General features: G+C 53.1%; 12 protein-coding genes across 12 annotated transcripts; 6 read left to right on the top strand and 6 right to left on the bottom strand.

Annotated features, from left to right (window-relative positions):
* Window position 1: 1 nt before the first annotated feature.
* PRP43 (DEAH-box ATP-dependent RNA helicase prp43) lies at window positions 2-2355 on the top strand (the record flags this gene model as incomplete). Its single annotated transcript, XM_051435780.1, has 2 exons — window positions 2-2185; window positions 2236-2355. The coding sequence occupies 2 exons, from the start codon at window positions 2-4 to the stop codon at window positions 2353-2355; spliced, it is 2304 nt and encodes a 767-aa protein (XP_051290638.1).
* A 382-nt stretch (window positions 2356-2737) lies between these two features.
* On the top strand, window positions 2738-3544 carry J4E90_006230 (uncharacterized protein; the record flags this gene model as incomplete). Its single annotated transcript, XM_051435779.1, has 1 exon — window positions 2738-3544. The coding sequence occupies one exon, from the start codon at window positions 2738-2740 to the stop codon at window positions 3542-3544; it is 807 nt and encodes a 268-aa protein (XP_051290637.1).
* A 353-nt stretch (window positions 3545-3897) lies between these two features.
* J4E90_006229 (uncharacterized protein) lies at window positions 3898-4693 on the top strand (the record flags this gene model as incomplete). The annotated part of the gene is made up of 2 exons (XM_051435778.1): window positions 3898-4155; window positions 4454-4693. 2 exons carry the CDS (start codon window positions 3898-3900, stop codon window positions 4691-4693), a joined length of 498 nt encoding a protein of 165 aa, XP_051290636.1.
* A 720-nt stretch (window positions 4694-5413) lies between these two features.
* J4E90_006228 (uncharacterized protein) lies at window positions 5414-6855 on the top strand (the record flags this gene model as incomplete). The annotated part of the gene is made up of 3 exons (XM_051435777.1): window positions 5414-5549; window positions 5632-5752; window positions 5811-6855. 3 exons carry the CDS (start codon window positions 5414-5416, stop codon window positions 6853-6855), a joined length of 1302 nt encoding a protein of 433 aa, XP_051290635.1.
* Window positions 6856-7275: 420 nt separating this feature from the next.
* J4E90_006227 (uncharacterized protein) lies at window positions 7276-8267 on the bottom strand (the record flags this gene model as incomplete). The annotated part of the gene is made up of 3 exons (XM_051435776.1): window positions 7276-7660; window positions 7710-7929; window positions 7985-8267. 3 exons carry the CDS (start codon window positions 8265-8267, stop codon window positions 7276-7278), a joined length of 888 nt encoding a protein of 295 aa, XP_051290634.1.
* Window positions 8268-8808: 541 nt separating this feature from the next.
* J4E90_006226 (uncharacterized protein) lies at window positions 8809-9244 on the bottom strand (the record flags this gene model as incomplete). The annotated part of the gene is made up of 2 exons (XM_051435775.1): window positions 8809-9124; window positions 9174-9244. 2 exons carry the CDS (start codon window positions 9242-9244, stop codon window positions 8809-8811), a joined length of 387 nt encoding a protein of 128 aa, XP_051290633.1.
* Window positions 9245-12587: 3343 nt separating this feature from the next.
* J4E90_006225 (uncharacterized protein) lies at window positions 12588-13728 on the top strand (the record flags this gene model as incomplete). Its single annotated transcript, XM_051435774.1, has 2 exons — window positions 12588-12772; window positions 12822-13728. 2 exons carry the CDS (start codon window positions 12588-12590, stop codon window positions 13726-13728), a joined length of 1092 nt encoding a protein of 363 aa, XP_051290632.1.
* Window positions 13729-13999: 271 nt separating this feature from the next.
* Window positions 14000-15527, bottom strand: J4E90_006224 (uncharacterized protein; the record flags this gene model as incomplete). The annotated part of the gene is made up of 3 exons (XM_051435773.1): window positions 14000-14298; window positions 14650-14797; window positions 14895-15527. The coding sequence occupies 3 exons, from the start codon at window positions 15525-15527 to the stop codon at window positions 14000-14002; spliced, it is 1080 nt and encodes a 359-aa protein (XP_051290631.1).
* Window positions 15528-15920: 393 nt separating this feature from the next.
* J4E90_006223 (uncharacterized protein) lies at window positions 15921-17551 on the bottom strand (the record flags this gene model as incomplete). Its single annotated transcript, XM_051435772.1, has 2 exons — window positions 15921-16309; window positions 16372-17551. The coding sequence occupies 2 exons, from the start codon at window positions 17549-17551 to the stop codon at window positions 15921-15923; spliced, it is 1569 nt and encodes a 522-aa protein (XP_051290630.1).
* A 1708-nt stretch (window positions 17552-19259) lies between these two features.
* J4E90_006222 (uncharacterized protein) lies at window positions 19260-20639 on the bottom strand (the record flags this gene model as incomplete). The annotated part of the gene is made up of 4 exons (XM_051435771.1): window positions 19260-19502; window positions 19560-20144; window positions 20247-20409; window positions 20461-20639. The coding sequence occupies 4 exons, from the start codon at window positions 20637-20639 to the stop codon at window positions 19260-19262; spliced, it is 1170 nt and encodes a 389-aa protein (XP_051290629.1).
* Window positions 20640-21421: 782 nt separating this feature from the next.
* On the bottom strand, window positions 21422-24457 carry J4E90_006221 (uncharacterized protein; the record flags this gene model as incomplete). The annotated part of the gene is made up of 3 exons (XM_051435770.1): window positions 21422-23098; window positions 23146-24315; window positions 24365-24457. 3 exons carry the CDS (start codon window positions 24455-24457, stop codon window positions 21422-21424), a joined length of 2940 nt encoding a protein of 979 aa, XP_051290628.1.
* Window positions 24458-25021: 564 nt separating this feature from the next.
* On the top strand, window positions 25022-26514 carry J4E90_006220 (uncharacterized protein; the record flags this gene model as incomplete). The annotated part of the gene is made up of 4 exons (XM_051435769.1): window positions 25022-25255; window positions 25305-25334; window positions 25960-26201; window positions 26253-26514. 4 exons carry the CDS (start codon window positions 25022-25024, stop codon window positions 26512-26514), a joined length of 768 nt encoding a protein of 255 aa, XP_051290627.1.
* Between the last annotated feature and the right edge of the window lie 1214 nt (window positions 26515-27728).

Below are 27728 nucleotides of genomic sequence, written 5' to 3'. Positions count from 1 at the left end.
AATGACTGCCATGACGAAGCGCGAATACGGCGACGACGACAGTGCCCGCGTCAAGCGCGTCAAGACCGAGGCCAACGGCGAGGGCAAGATGGACGCGGCGGCGAATCCCTACCTGGCGCACTGGAACGACGACAAGCCCGTCAAGAGCGAGTACAGCGGCACCGGCACCGGCCTCCAGGGCTTCAAGAAGCATGCGACGACGACTGCGGAGGCCAACGCCGCCGAGGACGGTCCCAACAACGCCTTCACCGGCCGCCCGCTCTCGAGCAAGTACATGAGCATCCTCAAGAAGAGGCGAGACCTGCCCGTCCACCAGCAGCGCGACGAGTTCCTCAAGCTGTACCAGGAGTCGCAGATCCTCGTCTTCGTCGGTGAGACGGGTTCCGGAAAGACGACGCAGATCCCGCAGTTCGTCCTTTTTGACGACCTGCCCCAGCAGAATGCCAAAATGGTCGCCTGTACCCAGCCGCGTCGTGTCGCGGCCATGTCCGTCGCCCAGCGTGTGGCTGAGGAGATGGACGTCGAGCTGGGCGAGGAGGTCGGATACAGCATCCGTTTCGAGGACAAGACGGGGCCCAACACAATCCTCAAGTACATGACCGACGGAATGTTGCTGCGCGAGGCCATGAACGACCACAACCTCACGCGCTACAGCACCATCATCCTCGACGAGGCTCACGAGAGAACCCTGGCTACCGATATCCTCATGGGTCTGCTGAAGGAGGTCGTCCTGAGGCGGCCGGACCTCAAGCTCATCATCATGAGTGCTACGCTCGATGCTACCAAGTTCCAGAAGTACTTCCACAACGCGCCCCTGCTCGCCGTACCTGGACGAACCCACCCCGTCGAGGTCTTCTATACGCCAGCTCCCGAGCGAGACTACGTCGAAGCCGCCCTGCGCACCGTCCTCCAGATCCACGCCACCGAGCCCGAAGGCGATATTCTGCTATTCTTGACTGGTGAGGAGGAGATTGAGGATGCGTGCAGGAAGATAAACCTCGAGGCCCAGGACCTTTCTCGTGAAGGTGGTGCTGGACCATTGGTCGTATACCCGCTTTACGGAACCCTGCCGCCAGCACAGCAGCAGAAGATCTTCAACCCTGCGCCTCCGCCCGCAACACACGGCGGCCGCCCCGGACGCAAGTGCATCGTTTCTACCAACATTGCTGAGACATCTCTCACCATTGACGGTATCGTCTACGTCGTGGACCCCGGCTTCAGCAAGCAAAAGGTCTACAACCCCCGTATCCGTGTCGAATCCCTCCTCGTTTCGCCCATCTCCAAGGCCTCAGCACAACAACGAGCTGGTCGTGCCGGACGTACGCGTCCCGGTAAATGCTTCCGTCTGTACACCGAGCAAGCCTTTAAGAAAGAGCTCATCGAGCAGACCTACCCCGAGATTCTCAGGTCAAATCTGGCTAGTACCGTTCTCGAGTTGAAGAAGCTTGGAGTTGATGACTTGGTACACTTCGATCTGATGGACCCGCCTGCGCCTGAGACCCTGATGCGTGCGTTGGAGGAGCTCAACTACCTGGCATGTCTTGATGACGAGGGTGAGCTGACCACACTCGGAGGACTTGCCTCGCAATTCCCTCTGGATCCCGCATTGGCAGTCATGCTCATCACATCGCCCGAGTTTTACTGCTCAAACGAGATCCTATCGCTTACTGCGCTGCTCTCTGTACCACAAATCTTCGTTCGTCCAGCCAACAACCGAAAGCGCGCAGACGAGATGAAGGAGCTGTTCGCACACCCCAAGGGCGACCAGCTTACCATGCTCAACGTCTACCATGCATTCAAGAGCGAGGAGGCGCAAGCGAACCCAAAGCAGTGGTGCCACGACCATTTCCTCTCTTACCGAGCGCTTCAGCAAGCTGACAACGTCCGTCTGCAACTGAAGCGCATAATGGAGCGTGAGGAACTAGAGTTGATGTCGACACCGTTCGAGAACAAGAAGTACTACGAGAACATCCAGCGTGCACTTGTTGCCGGCTTCTTCATGCAAGTTGCCAAGCGCGACGGCAACGGCAAGAGCTACATCACCGTCAAGGACGAGCAGAACGTTCTCTTACACCCTAGCACTGTTCTTGCAGAGGACAGTGAATGGGTCATCTACAACGAGTTCGTCTTGACAACCAAGAACTACATCCGAACAGTGACATCCGTCAAGCCAGAGTGGCTTATGGTGAGTGCATTCTTTCCTGCTCTGACAAATATATCACTAACTTTTGCCAGGACATTTCACCTAACTACTACGACTTGTCACAATTTAAGAAGGGCGAGATCAAGACAGCTCTGCAGCGAGTGGTTACCAAGCTCCAGCGCAAGGAAGTGGAGAAGGGAGGACGGAGATGATCGATTCCGAACGCGCGGGGAAAGCGAATGTAAAACATAATTCGAAGGCGAGCTGAATATTGGTAGCATCATGAGCGTCATATAGATGGCGCTTGTATCTGGTGTTATGCCGCTTGGCGTTAGGCTTGCTTGTGTATCGGATGACATGATTAAAGATAAGGACGCCGCCATGAGCGTTATTCAATTGAATCCTTATGCATCTTCGTCTTTCACTCTCCAGCTTACTTGCGGTATTGACTAACCGCATGCACGCTAGCGTTGACCCCCACATGTCGGTATCTGCGCGTGCCGACATCTCCAACTTTTTCTCAGCTCAGCATTTCCGCGACAACGCGATCGCAAACCACATTACGCGACGTGACAGGCTTGGTCTCTCCTAAAAATGGCTCCAGTACAGAGTGAAGACGCGTCTTTGTTTCACATTGAGCGCATATCGCAATACGTCTGCATCCCACCCTCGTGTCTCGCGGATCCCTTCTCAGCAGTATGCGCAACAGTACTATCACCACTACTCCTCACGTACTTCCCACCTGCGAAGGGCGTAGTACTCGCATACAAAAATGTAGAGCTGCAAAGTACACCACCCGCCGTATCGGATCCGAAATCCAAGAACAAGTCACAGTCACAAAAACGAAGCGAATCCAGTTCCAACGACAATGCGCCTGCTGAGCCGCTACTCCTCAGGCATGTCGATGAATACGCAGCGCCGTTCCTTTGGGTCACAGCCTCTTTCATCGTATGGCGCCCAACCCGAAATGCATACCTCACCGCGCACATCACCGACCAAGCGAAGACGCATCTCACACTCGCACATCTCAACACCTTCCCCGTGAGCATACTCAAGGAATGTCTGCCCTCAGACTGGTCGTGGCATTCGGAAGAATCCGGTCAAACGAAGCAGGGATACGATGGCAAATTGTCGGACGAGGGAGGCTGGTGGGAGAACGGTGACGGAGAGAAGGTAGAGGGAGAGCTACGAGTGAGGATACGAGATGTAGAAGGCAGAATGGATGGAAAAGGAAAGGGCAAGGGCTTCTTGCGCATTGACGGAGCGCTCGTTTCTGAGGAGGAGATCAAGGCGGCACAACAGAAGGCTGGTAAAGGGAAGAGGAAAGCGACCACGAGCGCGATGAAGGCACAACCACAGAAGCAGGCGGAGGGAGAAGTTATGGAGATCGATTCGGACTAGGTCGTGGGTGATGGGACACTACACTGGTCTATTTGGTCGCAAACTTTGCGAGATGCGCGGCATACCATTCGCATCAAAACGGCGTTAAGGCGTTTAAAAACTACGAAAGGTGCAAACTCCAGCATCTACGATACCACACACAAATATAACAACCTTCATCAAACGCTCCACTTCCCGTCCCTTGTGAGCACAGACCAATCAGACAACGCACACCTCCGTCTCCCGCCGCAGCAAACCGCGGCACGCATCCCCCATCAAACCCATCCCACCACTACCTTCCCACCTTCCCACCTCCCTCCCCAACCCCCCAATCCAACCACCCACACTCTTTCACCCCACCCACCCACCATATTATGTCTTCATCCAAGAAATCCTCCTCCTCGTCCTCCCGCAAATCACGCTCCCACGATCCCATCTACGAGAGCGGCTACAGCAGCAGCAGCAGCAGATCCTACGGCACGACGTATAGCAGCATGTCGCCTTTCTGGACGATTGGCACGCTGCTGGGGGCGAGCAGTGTGGCGCTGGGTGCGTTTGGGGCGCATGGGTTGAAGAGTCGGATTAGGGATCCGAGTGCGTTGGCGAATTGGGGGACTGCGGCTCAGTATCAGGTATGTGATTTGTTCTTGTCTTGTAGGGTTTGCAGCCGGTATCTTTGATGGTCACAGTGGTTGAACGAGAGGGTACCTTTGACATTGCGAGTAGCTCGCCGCTCTGTGTCACTGCAGTACCAGTGAATGAGGTGTATGCAGGCGCAACATTTTGGGTGGGTGGGGGAGGCGGAGGGGAGGCGGAGGGGCGGTGGAGGGGTGGTGGTGGAAGTCATCTCTGTGCACCTCTTCGCATAGGACACCGCATCTCATTCTATCATTATGGAATATGGACACATGCTGACAACAAACTCAACAGCTCGTTCACTCCGTCGTCCTAACCATGACATCCGTTGTCGCGCCGCAAAACAAAATCGCCATGGCCCTCTTCACCGCCGGCATGACCATGTTCTCTGGAAGCATATACCTGCTTGTGCTGGATGCAAAGAAGTACAAGTCACTGGGGCCTGTCACGCCAATTGGTGGCGCTTGCCTTATCGCTGGTTGGCTGGCGCTGGCCGCGAGGGGAAAGATGGTCAGGCTACCTAGGAGCGCGTGATGGAAGAAGACAAAGGTTTGATGGACCGGGAAATGTACAGTTGTACAGTTGAACACCGCCTGCAGGTCTGGCATATCATGAGATGTATGAGATACTTGTTTACGAGCATGATGAATGACAACGAAATGCTTTTCGCAAATTCTACAACGCGTCAAATCCTTCACCGTGCAACAACTCTTCAGAAACACATCCTGAGATCAAAATAGCTACACCGGTCCTTACGCGCCACCGCACCGCGCCCACTCGCGGATGACTAGTTTCCGATCAAGATCTTTAGCTTCCATGACTCGAGACAAGCCGCACCCCACATCTACAAGCCTAGAACATCATCTTCAACGTCCATCCCAACCAGCTATGTGCTGGCGTCCCGTTCTGTTTTTCTTTGTCACATGTTTCGTATCCAAAACTGTAGTCTGGCACCGAATAATCGTTATGGCCCCCAAATATGTTCCCATTATAACACGCTCCGGCACTTTCCCCCACTTAGATACGTAGCGTGTGCCGCAGGAAGCGGCTGCATAGGATAGCGGCTTTCTACCTTGTAAGAGAAGAGAACCCTGGAACTAGGGTAAAAGCAATGTCTTTCCATGCGAAAGTATCGTCTCTTTCCTCACATTGTGACGCAGCATGGATTCAACGAGTATTGAGACATCGTCAACACCATGGCTGCCATCAGCGCGTCATATACTGGGTCTCGCAGGCCTCTGGCTAGTGTTCAAGATGCTAGAAGCTATCTACAACATCTCGCCGCTCCACCCGCTGAGTTCAATTCCTGGACCAAGACTGGCAGCTGCGACGTACTGGCCGGAATTCTACCACGATGTTGTCAAGTTTGGTTGTTATACGAAGGAGATCAGTAAGATGCATAGAGTTTATGGTGAGCTCATCACTGGCTATCTTACACCAGCGCGTAAGCTAATCAACAACTTCTTTACCAGGCCCCATCGTGCGAATCAACCCCAACGAAGTCCACTGCGACGACATCCGCTTCGCAGACGAGATATACGCAACTGGAAGCCGAAAGCGCGATAAGCCAAAGCACCAGGTCAACGGCTCTTCGTAAGCCACCAATTCCACACATACATGCCGGCCATATAGCCTCACTAACTTCTTCCAGTATCTCATTATCCGGCTTCGGCACCATCGACCACGACCTCCACCGACTCCGGCGCGTCCCCCTAGCGAAATTCTTCTCCCGAGCCATGATCACACGGCTCGAACCCGAAATCCACAGCCTAGTCCAACAGCTCTGCGACAAACTACTGCGGCAATCCGGCGACAACGAACCCTTCGACATCGCCATGGCATACAGCTGCTTTACTTCTGACGCCATCTCCAGTTACAGTTTCGGCGAAAGCTTTGGGTTTCTCGATCAGGAAGGGTGGTACCCGAATTTCCGAGAGCCCACGGCTGCAGTGCTTAGACCCGTTTTCGTGTTTCGGTTTTTTCCTTGGACAAGTAAGAGTGCGGCGCTCGCGACGACTTTTATCGACTATTTGCCCAAGGATATCGCGTTGATGGTTAAGACTTTGCAGGTTGATTTGCCCAATAGAGTGCTCAAAGCGAAGGCGGATCTGGACGCGGGAATCACGTACGATCGACCGACGATATTTGCTTCGCTCCTGCAGTCTGACCTCGGTGCCGGGGATAAGGGCGTGGTACGCTTAGTCCATGAGGCACAAGCTGTACTAGGTGCCGGCACAGAGACCACGAGCTGGGCTTTGGCCGTGATGACATACCATCTCCTAACCAACCTCCAAATCCTCGCTAAGCTTACCCAAGAACTCGAAACCGTTGTAGAAGACCCGCTAAACCTGCCCGGATGGACAGTCCTGGAAACACTACCATACCTCGGCGCTGTCATCCAAGAAGGACTGAGACTATCTTATGGCGTTTCTAGTCGTACAGCTCGTATTCCGACGGAGGAGACGCTGCTGTACCGTGGCGAATGGAATAAGAAGCCTGTTGAATACGTTCTTCCTAAGGGCTATGCGATCGGCATGTCGTCGTACGTTACACATCACGATGAACGCGCTTTCCCTGACTCTTATGCTTTTGTGCCGGAGCGGTGGTTGGATGAGAATGATCAGAGGAGGAAGGAGCCGGAGCGCAGTATACTTTCTTGGTCGAAGGGGAGTCGCTCTTGTTTGGGGAAGAAGTAAGTGGATTGTGTTTGTACTGAGTTGGAGATGGATGACTAACACTGTTCTTGTAGTCTGGCTTTGTGTGAGCTTAATCTGTGTCTCGCTGCGACGGTGCTGCGTGTGATACCGAAGATGCGATTGTTTGATACGACAGAAGAGGATGTGGCATATGATCATGATATGTTTGTGCCGATGACGAAGGATCATAAAGGTGTAAGGGTTACAATCGAGTAGTGCCATAGCGTCACTTTATAATATAAACGTGTTAAAACGCTCGACGCATCCGGAGAAAGTTCCTGTTCGTTGTTCATCATTAGATTCCGAACATCGCTTTTGATTTGTGGTATCTCATACTAAAAATAATCCTTTGCGCCATATATGCGTTCTTCTCTTCTATTCTCCACACAAAACACGCGCTCTGGCTTTCTCGATTGGCCTCTACAAATACTCCTTCTTCCTTCCCGTCCTCGTGTACTGGTTGAGATGCCACTCAACATCCCCCTCCTTATTGTCCAACGTCCCCGCCCTAATCTCAAACAGCCTCATGCTCATCCTCGGTCCCACCTCCGCCAGTTCCACAGACTGGTACCCTGTCTTGACAAAAACATGGTGCCTGACCTCTATCGTATCCTCAATGTTCTTGAACGTGACGACGCGGTTTCCTACTTTGGCGGTGGCTTCGCGGGGCGGGAATAGGTGTTTTAGGATTTGCACGCAGCGTTCTCCGAGTTTGGTGGAGAAGCCTTCGAAGATTAGGTGCGGGTAGGATTCGGAGACTGTGCCGCGAGAGGCGTTGGGGATGTCGGCGCGGAGGACGACGTTGCTGGGGTTGTGTCAGTAGATAGACGTGGAAATGGGCCGAAGTGCCTTACTGTAATGAGAAGCTGGCGGTTGGACCGTGGGGGAAATGTGATACTGTCAAGGCAGTGGGTGTTCCTCTATGCTCGTGGAGAAGGACGATATCGCTCAGTCCACCGGATTTCGCGCTTTCGACGAGGTTTGGCAGGACCATGTTTCCGCGATTCAATCGTATCGACGTAGGTAGCAGTAATCTGATTTCCTTGGCGAACGTCCCCAATCTACTCGATGGATCTATACCAGCATTAGCATATCGCTCTGTCTTCCCAGCTGTCTTAGGTTTATGTACCTCTCGAAGTTGTGACCAATATCCTCGGATCTACCACGCCCGACAACTGCGCATACTCGTCGTCCAAGCCCAGCTCCTCTTCTGCCGTTCTATCCGCTCTGCTCTCATCGTACTTGAAATCCTGTCGTAGGTTCTGGTCGTTGGCGACATCTTTTGACAGTGGCTTGCCGCTGGCGAGCGAAGCTTTCAGCGCTGCTCTTTTCGAAGCGAGTTCGGCGTCGCGGAGGGTAAGCGCGCGGCGGTAGAGGTAGTCGCGACGTTCTCGGGCTTGTTTGCGGATCATGTTGGCGGTGTGTGGTGGGTAGTGAGTGGATTATCTGGGGCGCATGTAGGAAGTTGGAAAGTTCGCGACGGAGCGACGAAAAGAAAAGTGGGTCGCGATGCTTATCGATAAGGCCACCAATGCGAATACCTCGGACTCCCGATTGCACTCAACAGACATCATGATGGTGAACACTGTCGTCATTTCATGAGTTCGTTATCTGAACGTGCAGTGCAGACGCTCAGGATATCATTTAATTATGTACAAGAATGCTAACTCACATGCCTCCTTCTCCGGCCCGGTCCACCATCCCCCTCCACCTTCATACACATCATGCACTACTGGACATATTCTGGCCAAAGGAATAGGCATGTAACCAATCTCGAAATCAAAAATCCACTCCAAATTTCACGCAATCATCCACCATGAAGCCTGGGGTCGATCCACGGAGACCACGTCCACTACTGCAGGTGTGGTCAGCAAGCTGCGACATCAAGCCCGTTCCTGGACCACACGTACCATCAGAACATCCACATGCTATCATTCATCGCTTTTAACTCACTTAAGCTCTGAAACTCTGCCCTCTCCGCCTAGGAGGATACTCAATCTCAGACTCCACATCCCAGCACTCGTAGAACGCAGCCCAGTCACCCACAAAGTCTCCGTCTACGGGGCCATAGTATTTGCCGATGGGATACCCAACGCCGCGGGTTGATTCGCTGTAGAAATTGCACGTGGTGCCTGAGTCTACGTGGTAGCTGACAGGCTGGATGTAGTAGCCGTCTGCTCTGTCCTGAGTGATGACGCGGACGTTGTTCTGGCCGGTGGTGTCGAGCATGTAGGTTTTGCCATTGCAGTCGGTGACGTGGGCGACGGGGCTGAGGGGTGTTAGTTAGGTTGAGAATAAGGCCTAGAGTTAGTACTTACGGAAGGGCCTCAGCAGCAATAGCGATGGAAGTGGTGAGCACGGAAGCGAAGATGAATAGTGTGGACAACATCGTGGGCAACTGCATGGTAGACGTATGTTTCTTGGGCTCTCACTGCAGAAGAAGGACTGTGACTGTAAAGAGGTTTATAACCAGATGCGTCAGGAAGACGATTGCCGTTGTACTACTATTCCAGCGTTGCACAAAGTCTCGACCGTGATAGCGCCTTCCCAACACGAGCCCGTTACCGTGGAACGCGAGATAAAGCAAACAACAAAAAAACAAAGAAAGCATCTTAGCGCGCTCTGGAAGCTACAACGCGTCCTCCAAGTAGCTTAGTTCGCTGCATGGACTGTATGTATGCGGCAAGCTTGGAAAGTTCCCAACGCTACATACCCCAACATATATAGCATGCGCGCGCTAGCTTTCAGCCCTTCAGCCTTGAGTGAGGGGTCCAGGCGAGCAGCTGTAGTAGTTGGGCGCCTTCTTCCAACGCCGCTCTTCTTTAGTTAGAAGCCCGCTACAGCGCGTGAACTGGTCGATGTGTTCGTCTCCGCCGTTGTTGCATGTGCCCGAGTCGACGGCGCTGAGATGGATCAGTATACATGTGTATGTTGTTTTAATTTCGCGCCACCTACTAGTACAAGTAACAATCGCAGTTGAAGGCCTTGAATCCGGTAATCTTCTTGTAGTCTTTGACGGGGATACAGCCACCCCATTCAAGACGCTGGTGTACTTTGTTACCGATCCAGGTTTCGGCACAGATATCTCCCTGGGCGTGACATTCGTCACGTGCGGCGAAGACGCTAGGGCTCGGTCGGGAGGATCGAGGTGCGGCAAGAGTGAGTGAAAGGAAGACGAATAGACTGAGGAAGGAGTAGAAGTGATACATGTTGTCGAGATGGTCAGGAGTGAGCTGTCGGAGAAGAGTTGTCAGGGGACGGTCTGGTCTGTTGGGAGGAGCGGGAGTCAATCCGCGACTTCTTATATCAACGCCCGGGAATGCGCCAAGCCGGTGTGTGAATCACTCGAGGAATGCGCGAACGTACCCAAGGAAGGCTCGGGCCGCGCCTCCCACGCCGTGGGTCCAAAATGTGCGGGGAACTACAAATTCGCTCTTGCAAAGAATTGATCAACGCTCGCGTATGTGCGTGTATATTGCCAGCGCATGAATCATGCACCGGTGTGGCGTATCTGGGGGCCGATACACCTCTTCGAACGTCAGCTCCAACCACTTCAGACCCCACTCGTATCGGGGTCTTTGTGAATACCGTGCCGCAACGATAGATGTTCGCCGGCGCCTGAGGGGAGCGTGAATGAATTCGCAGTCTATCCCCTCCCTACACGTACGAATGAGAACACGATGAAGGTGCCCGACTATCGTATTACGAGTAGGTTCTAAGCTATCCCGGCTGATGTATCAGTCACGCGCATACGTGTAGCCAGAGACCATGACGAAAGATAAGTTTTGTTTTGCTGAGTGAAGCATGATTTGGCCTACCAACGCCGTAAACATACATTATCGCTAAGAAGCCACCACTAATGCCAGCATTGCCATGCTGCTACGACACGCAAAGATGTGACGAGCGCCGAAGACTCCGGACATGTCCGGGTCCGTCATGATGCAATTAAGCCAAGGTCGCGCACTTGTACCATTTGGGATTGGGATCCTCGAAGCAGGGTTCTTCGCCAGGCTCTCCAGCCGGTCCCTCGTACATCGGTGGATCGGTAGCTCCTTTGCAGTCGTCCTCGCTTCTAGTAGTTGTCAGCCACTGTTATAATACTGCTGGAACACAAGCCCAAACAGCATGTAGTTGCCGGGCAGTATTGTATTCTTGCGTACGTAGCGTATCGAGCGACATGTATCTCTCAAAGTGTGTTATACTTACAGGTGAAATGAACATTCACAGCCCCCAAACAAGCTATAAGCGTACGCGTCTTGGTATCCTGGGATCGTATCGTTGTAGTAGATTGCTGTACACTCAGCCTGAGCTGGAGGATATGCTGAGATACCAGCATAGGCGCTACTGTTCCGAATGGTGAGAACGTAACCGCAGTTGTATGGCTCGCCGTAGAGTTCGGGAGTGGTCGATACAGGAGCTGAAAGTGTGATGGGCAAGCTGGTGAGCAAGCTTGTGAGGAAGATAGCAAGATACATCTTGTCTTTTAGTGAGTTTCGCTGGGATGAAGACAGTATATAGAATTTTTGTTTTTTGAAGGCGATTCGATGCGTAGAGTGAAAAGCTTTGAAAGATAAATCTAGAAGGCCTCGAAGATATCTGTGATGTTTGCGTTGGATGTGCTTGCGTTTACTGATACCTGTGGTGAGAGGATGTGAAGCAGGTCTAAATACCACATGTGAATCGCGATGAGCTCATCTCAGACATTCTCGCCAGGTAACCGAGCTGTCAAAATGCAAGATCCCGTCGTCAGCATGGCTTTCGTACCCCCTTCTCTGCCTATTACGGACGTTGAGCGTCGCACACATATACCGATTCCATGTCACCTTCGCCATCTTGACGAATGCGCCTACGACGGTGCCCTATCAAGCACGATAATAACGATCAGGAGCCATATGCGCAATATGTCGGTCAAGCCGAGTTGACGTGTTCGGAAGTAGGAGCAGCCTGACAGCCGAACCGCGCCTCTACGGTGCGACGCTAGAATGTATTCGAGACAGTAGTAGCAGTAGTATGGCGCAATATCTGTGTCGTTAACATAGCTTTGGTGTGCTTGGCGCGGTTTGCTACTTCGTCTTTGCAGGATCGCGATCGCCGATTGGATGTCGGCAGCGGTGAGTATAGCTAGAGGTGTTACTGCAACGGTATGACGAAAGAAAACGACGAGAAGTAGCGCTTGATGTAGTCGTACCGATCCTCTATACGGATGTATTACGAACAAGTTTAGTAGCATCAGTACGGATACAGCTGGAAACGAAAAGCGGTATGTTACAGTGTATGCCGTGTTCTAAATATCAAGGATTTGGCGTCGAGAAGAGTGGACATGTGCCATCGCGCATGCAGGATGAGCTCGTAGCCAGCAGGTAACATCCCGAAATATTCCTGTATTTCAACATCTTTGTGGTAACTCACGTCGATCGATATGAAGAATGCAAGATAGTGCATACCCGTACGGCGGTGCAGGTCACGGATGGCGAGCTTGTTTGTGTCAGGCTTCGGACGAAGACTTGATGCCGAGGAGATCGATGTGACGTGACGCGCGGAATTGACGGCATAGTAGAGGTGGTCAGGAGACGTGGAAGGAAGACGCGTCGATGTTGGAAGACGATGAAGAGGGGCGGCCTTAGCGTCCACGTGACAGCGCGAGATCTTGACGCGCCTGCATATCGACAATGAACCAACATTCTGTTCCGAGCCTACGTCCAAACCCAAACCCATATTGACCACCTTTCAAAATGAGCCGAGCAAGCATCGAGCAAGCCCTCACGGGCTTGATACCCACATTGAGCGGCCCTCTGCCACCCGAATTGATAGAATTGGCGCTTTCGCTGCTCACGCGTTCGCGAAGCGTCGCGACATCTATGAAGCCAGATGAGGAGATCGCACGACCATACGCGTGTGCTCAATTAGCATGTGAAAGGTATAAATAGCGCTCAACATACGAGACAACAGCGTGCTAACCTCCAAAGGCTAAAGAAACGTCTCAACCTCCCTACCATCGCATCACGACCCCCCTGCCCCCCACGGATATACAAGAAACTATACAACTACCTCAGCAGCGCACTCCCCGACAGCACAACGCCTCGCGAACCAACAACACCGAGCAAACCAAAAGCCTCAGCCCCCGCATCAGCACGCAACACACCAAAAACGCCGTTGAGCGCGAGGAAAACACCGAGAACCGCAAGGAGGCTCGATGACAACAATGGCGAAGCACCAGAATGGGTGATGCCTACGATACGCTCCCTGGCTAAAACGTTCGAATACACAAGTCTGATACCGCACGTATACACAGGCGTAGAATCCATCTACCCCCTTCTATCCCGCATGTCCGCCGCCGCCGCAGAAACACCCAGCAAGCGACCGAAACGAGCCACGACCACCACTTCGTCATCGGGAGAAGTCAGTGACACGCGCGTACTCAGCCTCATCGTCGTGGTGTTTCTCCTCGTATACTCGCGCATGAAAGACATCGACGTCTCCATACAACAATACAACGAATGGCTCGCAAAAGCAGTGAAAGCCGTCTCAGTCCTCCCTGCTACAAAGGACGTCGAGGATGGCGAGCTACAAGCCAAGATCGAAGAGACGATGAAGATGGCGAAGGAAGAGGGGTGGCTGCAGATGCAGTGGTTCGACAGCGTGAAGCCGCAGGGCGATGGGGAGGAGATGGAAGGTGTGGAGATGGGCAATGATGCGGCGGCGGCGGCTAAAGCGAAGGGTATGGGGCTGAGATCTGGTGGGAGTGATTACATTGGGTTGGGGACGATGATGCAGGACGCTACTGACTATTTGGGGGAGCGCCAGCAGGAGGATTATACGAGATGGAAGGAGGGTATACTAGCGAGAGTACGTGAACTCGAGGGAGCTGCCTAACGGCGGAATTTGTGTTGCGGAATACACGTCACTAAATGTTGATAAGTGTATACTTCCAAAGACGATGTATCCATCCGCCCTACTTATAATTTTGCCGAATACGATACAGATTGGAGCCTTTCCAGGATGCTAGTGTCATACCGCAAGAGATTGGAGCAAGTGCTATTAGATTCTGGGGGTATCCGCACCATGTTCTACGTACATGTCTACTCACGCAAAGCCCTCCCTCCCCCTCCAGCCACGCCCGTCCTTCCACATGCCACACCCAGCTCTAGGCCATCATGCTATGCAAGCGAACCAGATTTGTCCCGTTGTCCCTAACGCTAATGAGCTTAGAGTCGATCCGTCCTGTCTCTCTCTTGACGGCAGAGTCGTCTCCGCCAGGCTTCGTCACATCGTCTGGTGGGACGTCTTCAACAGCGAAGTAGATGTGCATATCGAACATGAGCCTCCGATTCCTACTGGGAGACTTCTCATTGGTCACAACCGTTACTTTGGAGATGCGTTTGATACCGAGTTCGGCTTTGTGGGTCGCCAAAAAGTATGCTGCAGTCGCGCCGATGGGTGAGGCTGGAGGTAGTCAGTATCGTTTTAAATTACAGCCGCGACCTGAAATCTAGGCCGAGAGGTCTTCAAGCATTTCCCGGACGTTAGACTAACTTGCCAGAAGACAACGTATTCTGCAAAAGGGTATATGAAAGTGAGATTGCTTACCAATGAGTGCCGTGTATTCCTCAGTCCCAATTGGGAAAACAGCACCCGGCCACGGCGATAACTTTTTTACGCCTTTGTTCTTCATCGCCCGAGCGACTAGAAGACAGGTATCAGGGTTGATGACATGATGAGCGGCGTACATGCGGAAGTTCTTGATATTGGGGTTGTCGCGAACCCAAAAGCCCCAGAAGATGTCGGACGCGGTACGAAGTTCGGGCAGCTCTCCGGGGTTTGCTGGCCGACCCCATCCCATGTTACCAAGAACAGCATGGCCCGGACTCTCGATGTTCGTTGCCATGATGCCTCCACCGTTTGCGCCAATGTTGACAGTGAACTCATAGTAACCGCAAGTTGACTGGACTGTGTCAGCTACGTGCTTTCAAAATCAAACAATGCTTGTTTCATCGAAGTCTGTGACAGCTACAGGTGCTGTTGGATCGAGTATGACATACCAAGTATTTTTTGCCCGCAACGTAATAATCCTGGTCTTTGCAAGCCATCATACCCCCAAATTGGGGGCGTGGGTCCGGTTCCCGTTCTTCGTCATAGTGTGTAATCTTGAAGCATTCAATGTCCCCACCCAGCCGCTCGCCTTCGTCGTCAAACTTCGGTTGCGAGTTGAGACCGTGGCCTTCAAACGCCGTTTTGAGCCCCTTGGCTTCGAAATCGCCATCCCAGCCCGTGTCAACATCCGCTTCGTGCCAGTACCACAATGGAATCTCAGCTCTGAGCTCGCCGGTCCATTTGCTCGCTGCGGAAGGCGGTTGTCTTGTATCTTTCGAGAGCCACCCGGCGCCTCTGTCGGTGGCGTCCATGAGACGCGTCAAGTGATGTCCCTTGTCCAGGTACTTTTGCCATTTAGTGTCATCGGCCCAGTTGCCTGGATTGAAGTCGCCGCCATCGACACGGGGAGCGAGAGCAGGAGGAGCAAATTCCGGAGCATTGAACTTTGGAGGGCTGAACTGGGGAGGAGCGTCCGAGGAGTCGACACCGAAAGTTCTGGTAATCACGGGACTGTCGATTAGTCTACCGATGACCAAGGCGACGAGCGCGATAGTGATGCCTAGAGTACTTCGGGGTCTCATAACTGAAAGTTTAGAGGTGGGTTGTGTGACGTTGCCGAGCACCGGTGGTGCGAGATAGACAAGGAAAGAGCGTTTGTCGCCGGTATACGCTAACCGCACCCAGCGTTGAAGTGAGTGAATCACAGGCAGGCGCGAAAAAGTGTCGCTAGCGCGAGGCTGATGATCGACTCTTGACCTTCGATTACCCCATACAATCAGGCCCTCTCGAAGGGCAAGTATCAATACCAGAGGTACCTGGGTAGCACGAGACTGTGTGAACCAAAGCCTTATTCACCTCATGCTCGAAGACAAAGTACCTGGACCACCAAGCTCATCATGCTCCAAGACGACTACATCACAACAAAATGCTCCAAAACTACACCCACGAAGTCAATGTCGCCGCCACGCTGTGCTTTACTCCTTATACAACTCCGCGGTCCTCACCCTCCCCTCCTCCAGCACCGCCTTCACCATCTCCCCATCCCTCGGAACAAGCCTAACGCCAAAGTCCCTCGGTATAGCCACCAGCGCACTCTTGATAGCATTATAATCCACGTAATCAGTATTCGGCGGATTCGTCACACTGGCCTCAATCCTATACAGGCTGAGCAAGCGAAACAGCGCAGCGTAGATGAGTTTGCTTGCTATCAAAGCGCCGGGGCAAGATCGGGAGCCAGCGCCAAAGGAGAGGTGAGGGGGGTTCGCGTGGGGAGTCGGTGTGTGGAGGGAAGATGGGGTAGTTGGGGGTATGAGCCAGCGTTCGGGGTTGAAGGTTGCGGCCGTGGGACCGAAGTAGTCTGTGTCTGTGGACTGTCAGTCTTCTGCGAAAGGATCATGGGTTTAGTGCAGTGGAAGAGAGGCCTACCGTGATTTCCAGCTTGAGCGTTGATCAAGACCATCGTCCCCTTCGGTATGACCGCATCGCCCCACCTGACCTCGCTCATCGTCTTACGCGGTAGACTCATGTTACTGACTGTGTAGTATCGTCCCGCTTCTTTCACAATCGCGTTCAGATAGGGCACAGTTTCCTTCTCAAAGTCTGTTGCCCACGCTTGCTTCAGCGCTGCATCGTCCGGGTACATCTTGCGTATCTCGGCATAAGCGTGTTCTTGGTAGATCTGGCCTTCGGGTGTAGACAGAGAACCGATGCAGGAGACTAACGTGCCAGGTATGGTTTCGAACCCGCCGGAGACGAGAGACAGGCAGATCGAACTCACTTCGACACCTGTAAGGCGGGTTTCTTCGTCTTTAAGGATGGCGGCGCTTATACATGGTTTCTCGGTTCCGTTCTTGATCATCTCGCGAACCTTGTCTAGAAGCTCGTTGAGGTATTTGTCTCTTCGCTCGCGTAGTTCTTTCGAGCGCCGGTTCTTTTCGTTGTTGGGCAGGTATCGCAGAATGGGGACGTAGTCTTGATAGTTCTCCGAAGCGGAGCGGAGGAGCGAAATAGCTGATCCAACTTCGAGGATCTCGCGGAGAAGATCATCGTAGACGGCGTCCATGCGGATGCCATAGCATAATGTGAGGGTTGTGTTAAGAGCGTAGCGCTGGATGTAGGGTCGGATGCTGACTTCGACCTCCCCACTATTGCTGTCCCGACAGAGATCTCGGGCAATGCAGTAGGATTCCAGGTCGAACATGTCGTAGTAGCTCTTCATCATGCCTTTACTCAAGGTAGTTGATGCGGCCTTGCGCTTGTTACGACAGCTCTCGTCCCATGGTGAGCTTCCGATAGTGAATCCTTGTGTCGATGAGATCAAGCCATGGAAGGTGTACAGTTTCGGCCGATCAATCAGGCCTTGCGAGTTCGAGACCAGGATCTTCTTGCAGTCTTCAAAGGAGTTGACAATTACAGCGCGCGTGTTGCCAAGTTGAATCTGGAAGACCGAGTTGCCATACAGCCGCCACCACTTCTCGCACACTGTCGCATGGTCGTCGCCGAGCTGGGTGAGGTGACCTGTAATTGGCAGAGCACCTGGTATCTCTGGTATACCGCGTATGTATGGGATGTCGGTGCGACTCAATACCTGAGTATTTATCAACATCGCTGATCATAGCTGGGTCCAGATGAATAGAATACCTTGTACGCTACAAATGCAACAGCTGCAATGATTGATACCACTACTATATGACCAGAAGGCATATACCTAGCATGAGGTACGATATCCGGCAGATGCTCCATGTTAGAACCTGGTGCTACGAATCCTTGAAATCAACAGCAAGTGAAGAACTTGTTAGCAAAGCAACGAAGCAGTTACTTATAGATGTCATCGTCCAAGTGTGCGAGGGCACTACCGGCATCCAATGCCTTCATGCATGATCGCGAGGGGTGCATTCGGAACCGTTCCGAAGATAACAGGCTGCTTATCAGTACAGCTCCCACCTTTGAGCTCATTGGAGACCGCGCAACGCGCCGAAATCGCCTCTTAGCCAATGCAGGAGAAGCCATTATGAGCTCGATATCTCTTTCGCGTACACTTGCCGGATAAAGCTGGTGGATCGATGCAACCGTAGGAGATCTGACTAGCACCCTCGCCTAAGGTGTCCTGAGGGTATATGCTATGAGTTCCAGCTCGAACGGAGCAAGCAGGTGTTGTGCCTTGGAGGTACCATGGATAGTATCACGCATAAGGAACGAGCTGCTTCATACGTAGTGTCTGTGGCGTGGAGGTCACTGACGCGAGTCAAAGACGCCAAAGTCGCGTTGGTGGCTGACTAAGCCAGCCCTGGAGCTCAGGCATCCTGCTGTTGCGTCATGCAATGCGCTCGTACGCGATTCCTTCATCCGCGTAACCGTCCTTCTGCCTGAACGCGATTACGCAGCCATGTCTGCCTTGCACTCGCAGCGTCCATCTTACCAATGTTATAAAGACGCGCAATCTCGCTTTGATCACCTACTAACGCCGCATTAACCCACTCACCACAGCAATAGTTCCGTTCCAAACATCCCATCCACCACCACCCAAAATGCCCATCACCGAACTCGCCCTCCTCCACCTCACCCCCGGCACCACGCTCGAATCACCCACCCTCTGCACCAACCTCTCCCACGCGAAAACGGTCCTGCAGAACTACACAAACCGCGCTTTCTACTACATGCAGCAAATCTCTGATCCGAGCTGCATCTACGTAGTGGGAGAATGGGACTCGCTAGACCAGCACATGAACGACTTCATCCCTAGCGCAGATAATCAAGCACTGTTGGAAAGCTTGAAGGATTACATCACAGTGGATTCCAACCTTGAACATCTCAATGTGCCGAATGCGGAGCTGCCGTTGCCGAGAGGAGAGGAAGAACTGGAGAGGGCGAAGAGGGGGGAGCAGGTGTGGAGTATTACACATTACACTATCAAGGCTGGGAAAAGAGAGGCTTTTGAAGCTGAATTCAAGGAAATGAAGGAGATGTTGGATAGGTTTGCTGCGGAGGGCGGGGTCGGGGGCGGGTGGTGTGTTGGGAAGAAAGAGGGAGAGGAGGATGTTTTTGTAACGCTCTTCCCGTGGAGGAGCGTGGTGGAATGGAAACGGTTTGGGCAGGGGAAAGAAGGGAGGGAGACTGGGAATACGGGGGAATGCGTTGAGCGGATGGATGTTAGGCATGTTCGGCTTGTTGATATTTGAGACGATTAGTATCATGGGGACACCCGTTCCTACACTGGCACTCGGGATGGCAACTCCAGACCATTACATCACAAAGGTTCGTGGTAGAGTATTACATTACATTCATTGATCTCGATACATCGTCGCTGCATCTATCTACACATAGATATAGCAGAACGGCCCACCGAGTGTGCTCATCGCATCCTTGATCGTGATATTCCCAAACGCATCCTGAAGCATCGGACCCAACGTCAACGTATCATTCAGCGTACCCTTCCGACTCGGCGGGTCGTTGTTGAACGTGATAGTACCATCAACCGCATTTCTTCTGTTCTCGAGATCTTGGTTCTGCCAGATCCACCATGTGCGATCGATCTGTGCGTGGTGGAAGTAGAAGGCCTAATGAGGAGTCAGCGAATGTCCCGAATAAATCAGCAATGTAAAGGGAAGACTTACAGGGTCAGCCGGCGAGTTAAAGAAGTCAGAACCAGCATCTCCTCCCACAGTGTAATGACCAGCGCTGTGAACGCCCAGATATCTATTGGGAAAATCGCCCTGCATGCGGTTCTGGAAAGTGAGAATATCGTTGCTGTTCTCGAGGAGCTCAGTGATGACTTCATCCCTCGACAAATACGCAGAATTCTTGTTAACATCTCTGTTTATGCATCTGGGATTATATCCCAACCCATCAGCCTGCGGGTTCGGTTTGATACCCGTTACTTTTGTGGCTATGGGCCCGAGAGTCACAGTCCAGTTGGCCAAGGGTCCGGAAACGCAGCCTCCGCCGCTTCCGGGCTCGAGCTTGATGGGACAGTCTGGTGAGCCGGTTGGGACACCGACGCAGGTGTAGTTTCGGCCGGGGACGTAGTCTCCGCCGTTGGATATGCTGGTGTCGCTGCCGTCGAAGAGGGGGGATGAGGCGGGGTCTTCGTACCACCAGGCCCAGTTGTAGTAGGGGAGGTAGCCTTTGTAGCCGCATTCGTTGCGGAGTAGTTGCTCGTAGGCCCAAATGTAGTAGCGGTGCCAGGATAGGAAGTTGGCCTGGCAAAGTTAGCTTGTCGTGTCGCCTTGGACGCTGTTGTGGTTTTTCTGCTAGTCAAACAGTCGTTCGATGTGACGACATATGGCTGCTTTCAGACGTACGGTTGCGTGGATGGAGTATGTCTGCTTAACGTGTGTCACGACAAAGTCGTCGAAGCGGCTCCTTGCTCCGGGAGCAACCGAAGCTGGTGTAAGACCAGGCTTAGAGTGCAGACATTTGATAGCGTCAATGTAGTTTCTCCTCTCAGGCTTCGAGAGCGTTGACCTTGAATGGTGTTAATTTTGCAAAGACGTCTTCCAGATGCTTGCCACTCACCACTCTTTTCGTACTGATGCCGTCTCTGGAGTACATGTACCTGGGTCGGGAGAGCCGTTCTCCGCTACATAACGTTGAAGGTTTTCTAATCCAAGTACGGCCAGCTTATCGTGTTCTGTAACTTTGACGGCGGTGACGCTACTGGCAAGCGCCAGTGCTGGTATACCGAACAATCTCATCTCGAAGTGATGAAGACGTTTTGCGCCTGTAGATACCTGGACGCGAGGTATGAAATAAAGCGGTGACCGAACAACGAACGTGAGACTACAGTCCTGACGGAACAACACTACACAAACCCTACCTTATATATCCCCTTCGCTTATAATATCTTCATCTTCGCGCTGATCCATTTTTCTGCATCCTCATGCATGGAACTCTGCCATATGCAGCTGTGCCGCAATGTAGATTTATGAGTGGAGTCGCGTAGGGTCCATAGCGCTGCAGCTTGAATGTGAATGGACGCAGCTCCGGAAGTTTGGACGAGAGAAGATGGGAGATCACTTCCCTTGCTCGCTCAACAATACTCTTTTGCAGGTGGATGCCGAAGGATCCTGGCGGGTATTTAGCCAATCTGCCGGGTTCATGGTTGGCATTGCCGACGGCACGGTACTTGATTGATCTTGGGTTTGAAGCAGCAAGAACTGGTCTTTTTAGAGATGAAGTGAAGTTGTGTATGGCTTCCATTTGATGTCGCCGAACAGTGTTGAAAAGGACCGAGAGCGTATGGTGAGATGGTGTGATGCGGAAAGAGAGGCCCGGTAGTGGGTCCACGAACACGGGCGCGGGCCGGTCGCCAACGTGGCACAGGCATCGAGCCGCATCCGCGGAAGGCGTTTAATATCTACGTTAGATCGATTGCAGAGTAGAACTCAGTCTAGCTCACATGTATATCAAATCCCAAACATCAAATAGTTTCTCCGTCTGTGCCGTGTTGCTGCTAATCCTGTACGTACCCAAGCACCTAGTCCGCACCACCAACCCCCATAACGCCCCTCCCAAACCACTCACTAATAACCGCAAACCCATCCCTCCCCCTCTTAAGCGCATCCTGGAAAAGATCATGCCTCTCGGCACTCTCTACCTGCGCCCTCCGAATCGCCTTGACTGTCGCATTACTCGAACTACAAATCGGGCACTCCACCTCCGCATCATGCACATCCTCATCCGTACTCAAGCAACTCTGGTGGTAACTGTGCTTGCACAAGAAGTGCACAACAGGCAACTCGAGACTCTTCATGCAGACTTGGCAACGTGAGTTTTGGAATACTGCGGGCTTGGTGTTTAGGTTTTCCAGCTCGGTTTTCTTGGTTGAGGTGTCGGCGCGGAAGGTCTCAATGTTGCGGCGGTTGGCGGCGATTTCGGCGCGCTCGCGCTCGATGGTGGTGCTGAGGTAGGCTTTTATCATACCCATTGTCGCGACGCCGTTGGTGGACAGGGTTTGAATTACTTGGAGGGGCGCCATGAGGCCGTCTTCGTCGATCTTCTTCAAGACCGAGTCGAGCTCGTCGCCGGCTTCGGCAAGGACGGAGGGCGTGGAGGTGAAGTAGGCAAGCGCCGCAGGGTAAAGCGCTGGCTCTAGGGGACCGTACTTCCGAAGTGCGCGGATGGCGCCTTGCGTATCGTTCGCTGCCGTGTAGGAGCGGAAGATGTCGAAGTGAAGGCCTTGCTGTTCGCGTACAAGGATCGCGCCATCGCGGAAGTTGGACAGATGGGAGAGTAGCAGTACGTTGGACGTGTCTATGGGTATGTCCTTGCCTTCGACGAGCTTTTTGGCCTTGTTCTCCCACTCTTGTCGCTCGCCATCCTTCTTCGACGATGCAGTGTGGAGGTACATCTCGAACAGGGTGGTGTAAAGATCGACCTTGTCATCTTCGCGTAGATCATCGGATGCGATGCATGCCTCGAGGAAGACTATGAGCTCTTGAGGGTGATCAACGAATGCGGAGAACGCAGTTCGCGGTTTCGGTACTTTGTACTCTGGAGCGGGCTCATCTGAGGTCGTCTCGACGATCTGGGCTTGGCTCATGGTACTCTTCTGTTCACCACTCGGAGGCGATGCCAACGCGTTGGTGTTCATGTATGGCAGTGGAAGTAGTGCAGCAAGATTTTGTACAGCGCTAGAAGCTACTCCGAGACCCATACTCATACCACCGCCTCCTCCTGTTGCAGGCGTATTGGGTATGACTATAGCATCCTGCTTGGGTCGGAATGTTCCAGTGTAATAGTCGATAAACAACTGCGTCGTATCCTTGGGAAGGTGCTGCAGCAATACTGTCGCGTACTTCATGAGGTTGAAGTAGGCCACCTCGGGCTCCAGTCGCCATATGTAGGCCAGAGCTTCGGCGTATCGTTTCGAATCTTCGATCAGTACATCGACGACCAACTCATGCTCACCGTGTTTCCGAGCAAGGAAGGCCGCTTGGTCATAGTAACCGCCCTGTCGACACATCAAAATGGCCGTATCGAGGTCAAACTTCAGATCGTCCGGTGACTTGATAAACTCTTCAAGCTTCTCCACATCCTTCAACTTGGCATAGCAGTTTAACAGGAGCGTTGTGTGATCTGATGTGGCCTTATGGTGGTCATGAAGCTCCTCGAGGTACTCAATCAAGTTATGTATCCGTTGCGTATCAAGGAACTGCATGATGTTAATATTGATCGTATCGCCATGCCACAATTACATACCTTTCGGATGACCTGAGATGGCTCTGTGTTATCAATAGCCTTCAGATACTGCTGCATAGCTGTATCGTAATCTTGCTTCGAATACAAGTAGTCACCAAACTTCCGGAGGATGATGTTCTGTTGTGACGAGCCTAGTCCAGCCTTCTGGGCCAGATTAATGGCCAAAACGTATAGATTGCGCTGGTACAGTATGTCGAGTTTTTGAGCGAAGGGCTTCTCATGGTATCTGAAGATCTTGCCGTCGATCGTGAAGACGAACAGGTCGCCCCATTCGGAAATGACGGCCTTCACTTGCGAAGTCAGCTGCTCCTGATGTGCGACAAACCTCAGCTCTGTGTTGAGCAGGGTGAAGCTCGAAGTGTTGAAGACGTCGTCGGCGGCACCGACGCCGAAAGCACGGAGAGGGTTTGACCGAGGCATCGCATTTGATTTGGGGGGTGCGACTATCGCGACATAGTCCTTGAACACGGAGATCATCTTCTTCTCGCCCTCATATGTGTACGGTGGCCCGCGGCCGTGCTGACCATAGTAGTATATGGCATCGTTTCGTGCGACGACAACGTCCCGCGACGCCTTATCCACCGCCATGCAACCCACACCGCAGCCATACTCGTCAAGCGATTTGGCCGGCTGTCCTTGCCCCCTTCCAGATATTACAAGTGTCATTATGCGTCCGGTCGTTGCGATATACAAGGTCGTGATGCTCCCTTCCCTGAACTCGATGCCTGTGATGGGCTCTTCCGACTCGAATACCGTCCGTTGTCGCGCGCCGCGGTCGTGTATGAGGTCACCACGAACTACAGTAACGGCACCGTTGGCGAATCCAACCGCGAGTTGTGATAGGTCGTCGAGCGCTGCGAAAGCGGATATGGGGAACTGCTTGCGCCCGTTGTGGACGGTGAGGGTGCTCTGACATCGCGGAATGCCCGTCTTCTTTTCCAGCTTGTCCAAAGCCCATACTTTCAGTACCGGCTCCCCAGAAAGGTCTTCGGCAATCGTAACGAGAAGCGAGGTGCCTTCGACCTGCTTCATGTGGGTGATCGCGCCTGCGTCATGGGCCTTGAACGCGCGCACGACCTTGAAGGCCTGCGACACGATGCGGACGATGCCATCTGCGCTGCCAAGGAAGATGCTCTCCGACCCAGATACTATGCACGTGATGTTTCCGATCTAATAACATTTATGAGACTGTGCATGCGCGGAGGAGGTATCGTCATACCTCGGACAGGAAGGAGCTCTCGTCGTCGGGGAGCTTGACTTGCGAGACGTCGAAGAACTTGAACTGCCACTGTTCGCGCATTAGCTTGGACATGTTGTGAAGCGGAATGTGGGTGAGCCAATACGCACCGGAGTGACTGCCATACTGCTATTGCTCCATTGTCATCGCCTACTGCCTGAATGGCAGGAGCTATCGTCATTCGCGACTCCCATGGACTCTGCGGGTAAGTGCGTCCGTGCGCAGTCCGCCAATCACCAGGCAGCAGTGCGTGGCAGTGTCGGGGCTTGGCGCGTCCCTCTGTCTTGAGTGCTGCCTCGCGCTCTCCCTTTTCTTCATCTCACTCTCACACTCCTCCCACATAATACTCCCACACCCATCTGCTCTTCATCAACAGCAGCTCCCACAACCCGCGCAACTCACTCTACATTCGCGCAAGCCCACTTTGACTCTCCTTTCACGAGTCTCACCTCCTGCGACGCGCCCTGTCATCGAACAGCGCGCCCCTTTGTCCTCAGACCTCACCGGTTCAGTCGCGCCTCCATAAAAGAGACTTTCAGCCTTCGCTACTTGTCTGCATCTCCGTCGCCCACTCGACACGAGCGCGCCTTTCCATCAACGCCCGCTTACCCAAGTATTACCATCCCTCAACCACTCATCATGTCTTCAAACAAGATGGAGCAGAGCCTCGACGACATCCTCAAGGCTTCTAAGACCTCCCGCCGTGGTCGTGGCGCTCGCCGCTCTGGCGCTGGACGACCGGCCGCTGCTGCCGCCCCTGTAGGCGGTGTCGCCAAGTCGACCAAGCAAGGCAACAAGCAATCCAAGCCTGCGCCCACTGCTCCCGCCGCTTCTTTCGGCGGCGGTGAGACCAAGATCATGGTATCCAACTTGGTATGTTCAGTCACACAACCACACCCAAACCACCACTAACATGTCGCAGCCACGGGACATTGACAACTCCCAACTCCAGGTATGTAAGACCGATGCAGGTCTTTGAGCCTACTACAGCTTCGCTTTTGCAAGCATGAACGAACTCGATCCGACGAACCGAGACTTCCTCCTCCGCTCCGGTATGGATGTTGAGCCATAGCTTGCCCAAAGTCACTCCAAGATCTGTGTTGGGCACACAAGACAGGAAGAAGACTAGCAGCATGCGAACATTCCGAGGTACCGCCGCGACGAAAGTGGGTGATCCAAGTCAATGTGCTCCACTTCACTGTGTCAGCACAGACGGCAGCGCACCGGTGATATTCCCGGTAGCCTTGCAGCAACTCTAGCCCGATACAGAGCAGCGAGATGCGAAACCAATCCGTTCGGACAGCCTTTTGGCTTACAGATGGGTGTGGGCAGACACTAAAAGATTGGTTCGCAGCGTTTCAATACGTTACTCGCAACAACTGCTCTCGCGCTGAGTTTGCTTCGTCTCAGAACTTACGGTCATTGAAATCTGACCAGGACACCCACTTTCTGAGCGGTACCTTCTAACCGAGTATATGGAATCGACGACGACCCACCGCCGACGCCGGAACCTCATTGTCGATCTTGCTTTACGCGCGTGAAAACTACCCTGGTACGACGACTAATACGCCTCATAGGACTACTTTGTGAATGCTGTTGGTGTAGGTCGCCCGAAGAAAGTTCTTCTCCAGTACGATGCCCAGGGCCGCAGCGTTGGCAGCGCTACCGTCATCTTCCAGAAGCATGACCAGGCCGCCAAGGCCACCTCCCACCTCAATGGCGTCAAGATTGACGGCCGCCCTGTTCGCGTGGAGATGCTCGTCAGCGCCGCCGCCCTTCCCGCCGCCACTCGCCCATCTTCGCTCGCCGATCGTGTAACGTACGTACCAAAAGTTCCTTGCAGTGTAACCAGCAACTAACAAGTTTTCAGTCAGCCGAAGAAGGACAAGCCGAAGCCGGCCACCGCTGAGAAGGCTGCTCCCGGTGCCGCTCGTGGACGTGGCCAGACCCGTGGCAAAGGAAAGGGCCGTGGTGGTCGCGAGGCCCGCCCCAAGAAGAAGACCGTCGAGGAGCTCGATGCCGAGATGGCCGACTACTTCCCTGGCAGCGAAACCATCGCTGCTGCTGGCGGCGCTGAGGTTGCACAAATCACCGCCGGCGGTGACACTGCTATGGACGACGAGATGCTCTGAGCTTCTTTCGCTTTGAGACGCTTTCCACTCACTTCACTTGTCACGGTTTAATCCAACATCCAACGGAATCGGTTTGACCCTTTGCTAGTCGGTCTGCTTCAATCTTTCTTTTCTTGGAGGCGTCATCTTTTCGGAAACTGCTTTATCACGAACGTCTACTGCTGCCAACGGAACGTCAGCATCGGACACAATTCGGCTCTTGTAACTATTCATGGACGTTTATTCACGGCCCCTAAATTGCACGCCGGGTATTTGGTAGCTTCAATCAGAATGGCTATGAATCGGAAACATGATCATGAAAACTTATCTCGTCGACTCATCCATTGTGAAGTGCCTTTATTCGAATGTTCACATATACCGACCTCCCGGGCTCTCTTGATACTGTGGACGAAACCTGGCCAGCGTGTTGGCTGAAACACCGAAATGAAGAGCTGCCACATTCCTAGTGCGTGGCAACATGGCAATACTGAGGCTTGCACAAACCAAGACGGCAATGACATGCTGCAGAGAGACGATCATATAGAAGATCAGCGAGGCTTAGAAAGCTTGCTAGACAGTACGACTCGGTACAGCGGAATCGCTCCGTGCTTTTCTCCCCGGAGGACTCCGCAACAACAAAATGTGAACTCTACTCGTGCTGACCGGGTTGACGCTTCCCAGCAGCCCGGATCACACCACCATCTGCTCATCTGTAGTGCTCTCCGGTTGACAGCTATTCGGTCCTTGCATGCTCCTATTCGCGCCGCAGTACCCCTTCGTGCGAAGTTCTCACGCCAACGTCATTAGTTCAAATTTTGTCGCACTTTCCCCGCGATTTACTAGGTGGTGTGGAGGCCCGCGGCTACCAGGACTCTAGCCTCTGACTAGGATTTGGCTGGGTGAAAGGAGCGTTCATCCGATGCAGCTGACGGTCCGGATGAGCTGAGTATCTTGCGCTCTCAATGTTTGCAATCCAGGTCGCCCACGTGCATACAGCGATTACTCTAGGCTCGGGGTTGTGGATCAGTGTTATCCTCGCCATACCGGTGCTCGCTCGAAAAAGGGCCGAGCTAGCTGGGGGTACGATGATATGGTCCATAGGGCTGCCCCTTCGGCTTTAGCGTAGTGGCTCCGATGGTGGGTATGTTTTGCTTGGATACGTGTCTAGAGCTCCGAGCTTAGTCCTGCGATATGCGTTATAGAAAGATGCTGTATCGAGATGACCACGCGCCGCA

The sequence above is a fragment of the Alternaria incomplexa genome (assembly GCF_024043165.1).
Source record: "Alternaria incomplexa strain BMP 0042 chromosome Unknown scaffold_8, whole genome shotgun sequence".
Lineage (NCBI taxonomy): Eukaryota > Fungi > Ascomycota > Dothideomycetes > Pleosporales > Pleosporaceae > Alternaria > Alternaria incomplexa.
This window is presented reverse-complemented; position numbering and strand designations above follow the sequence as displayed.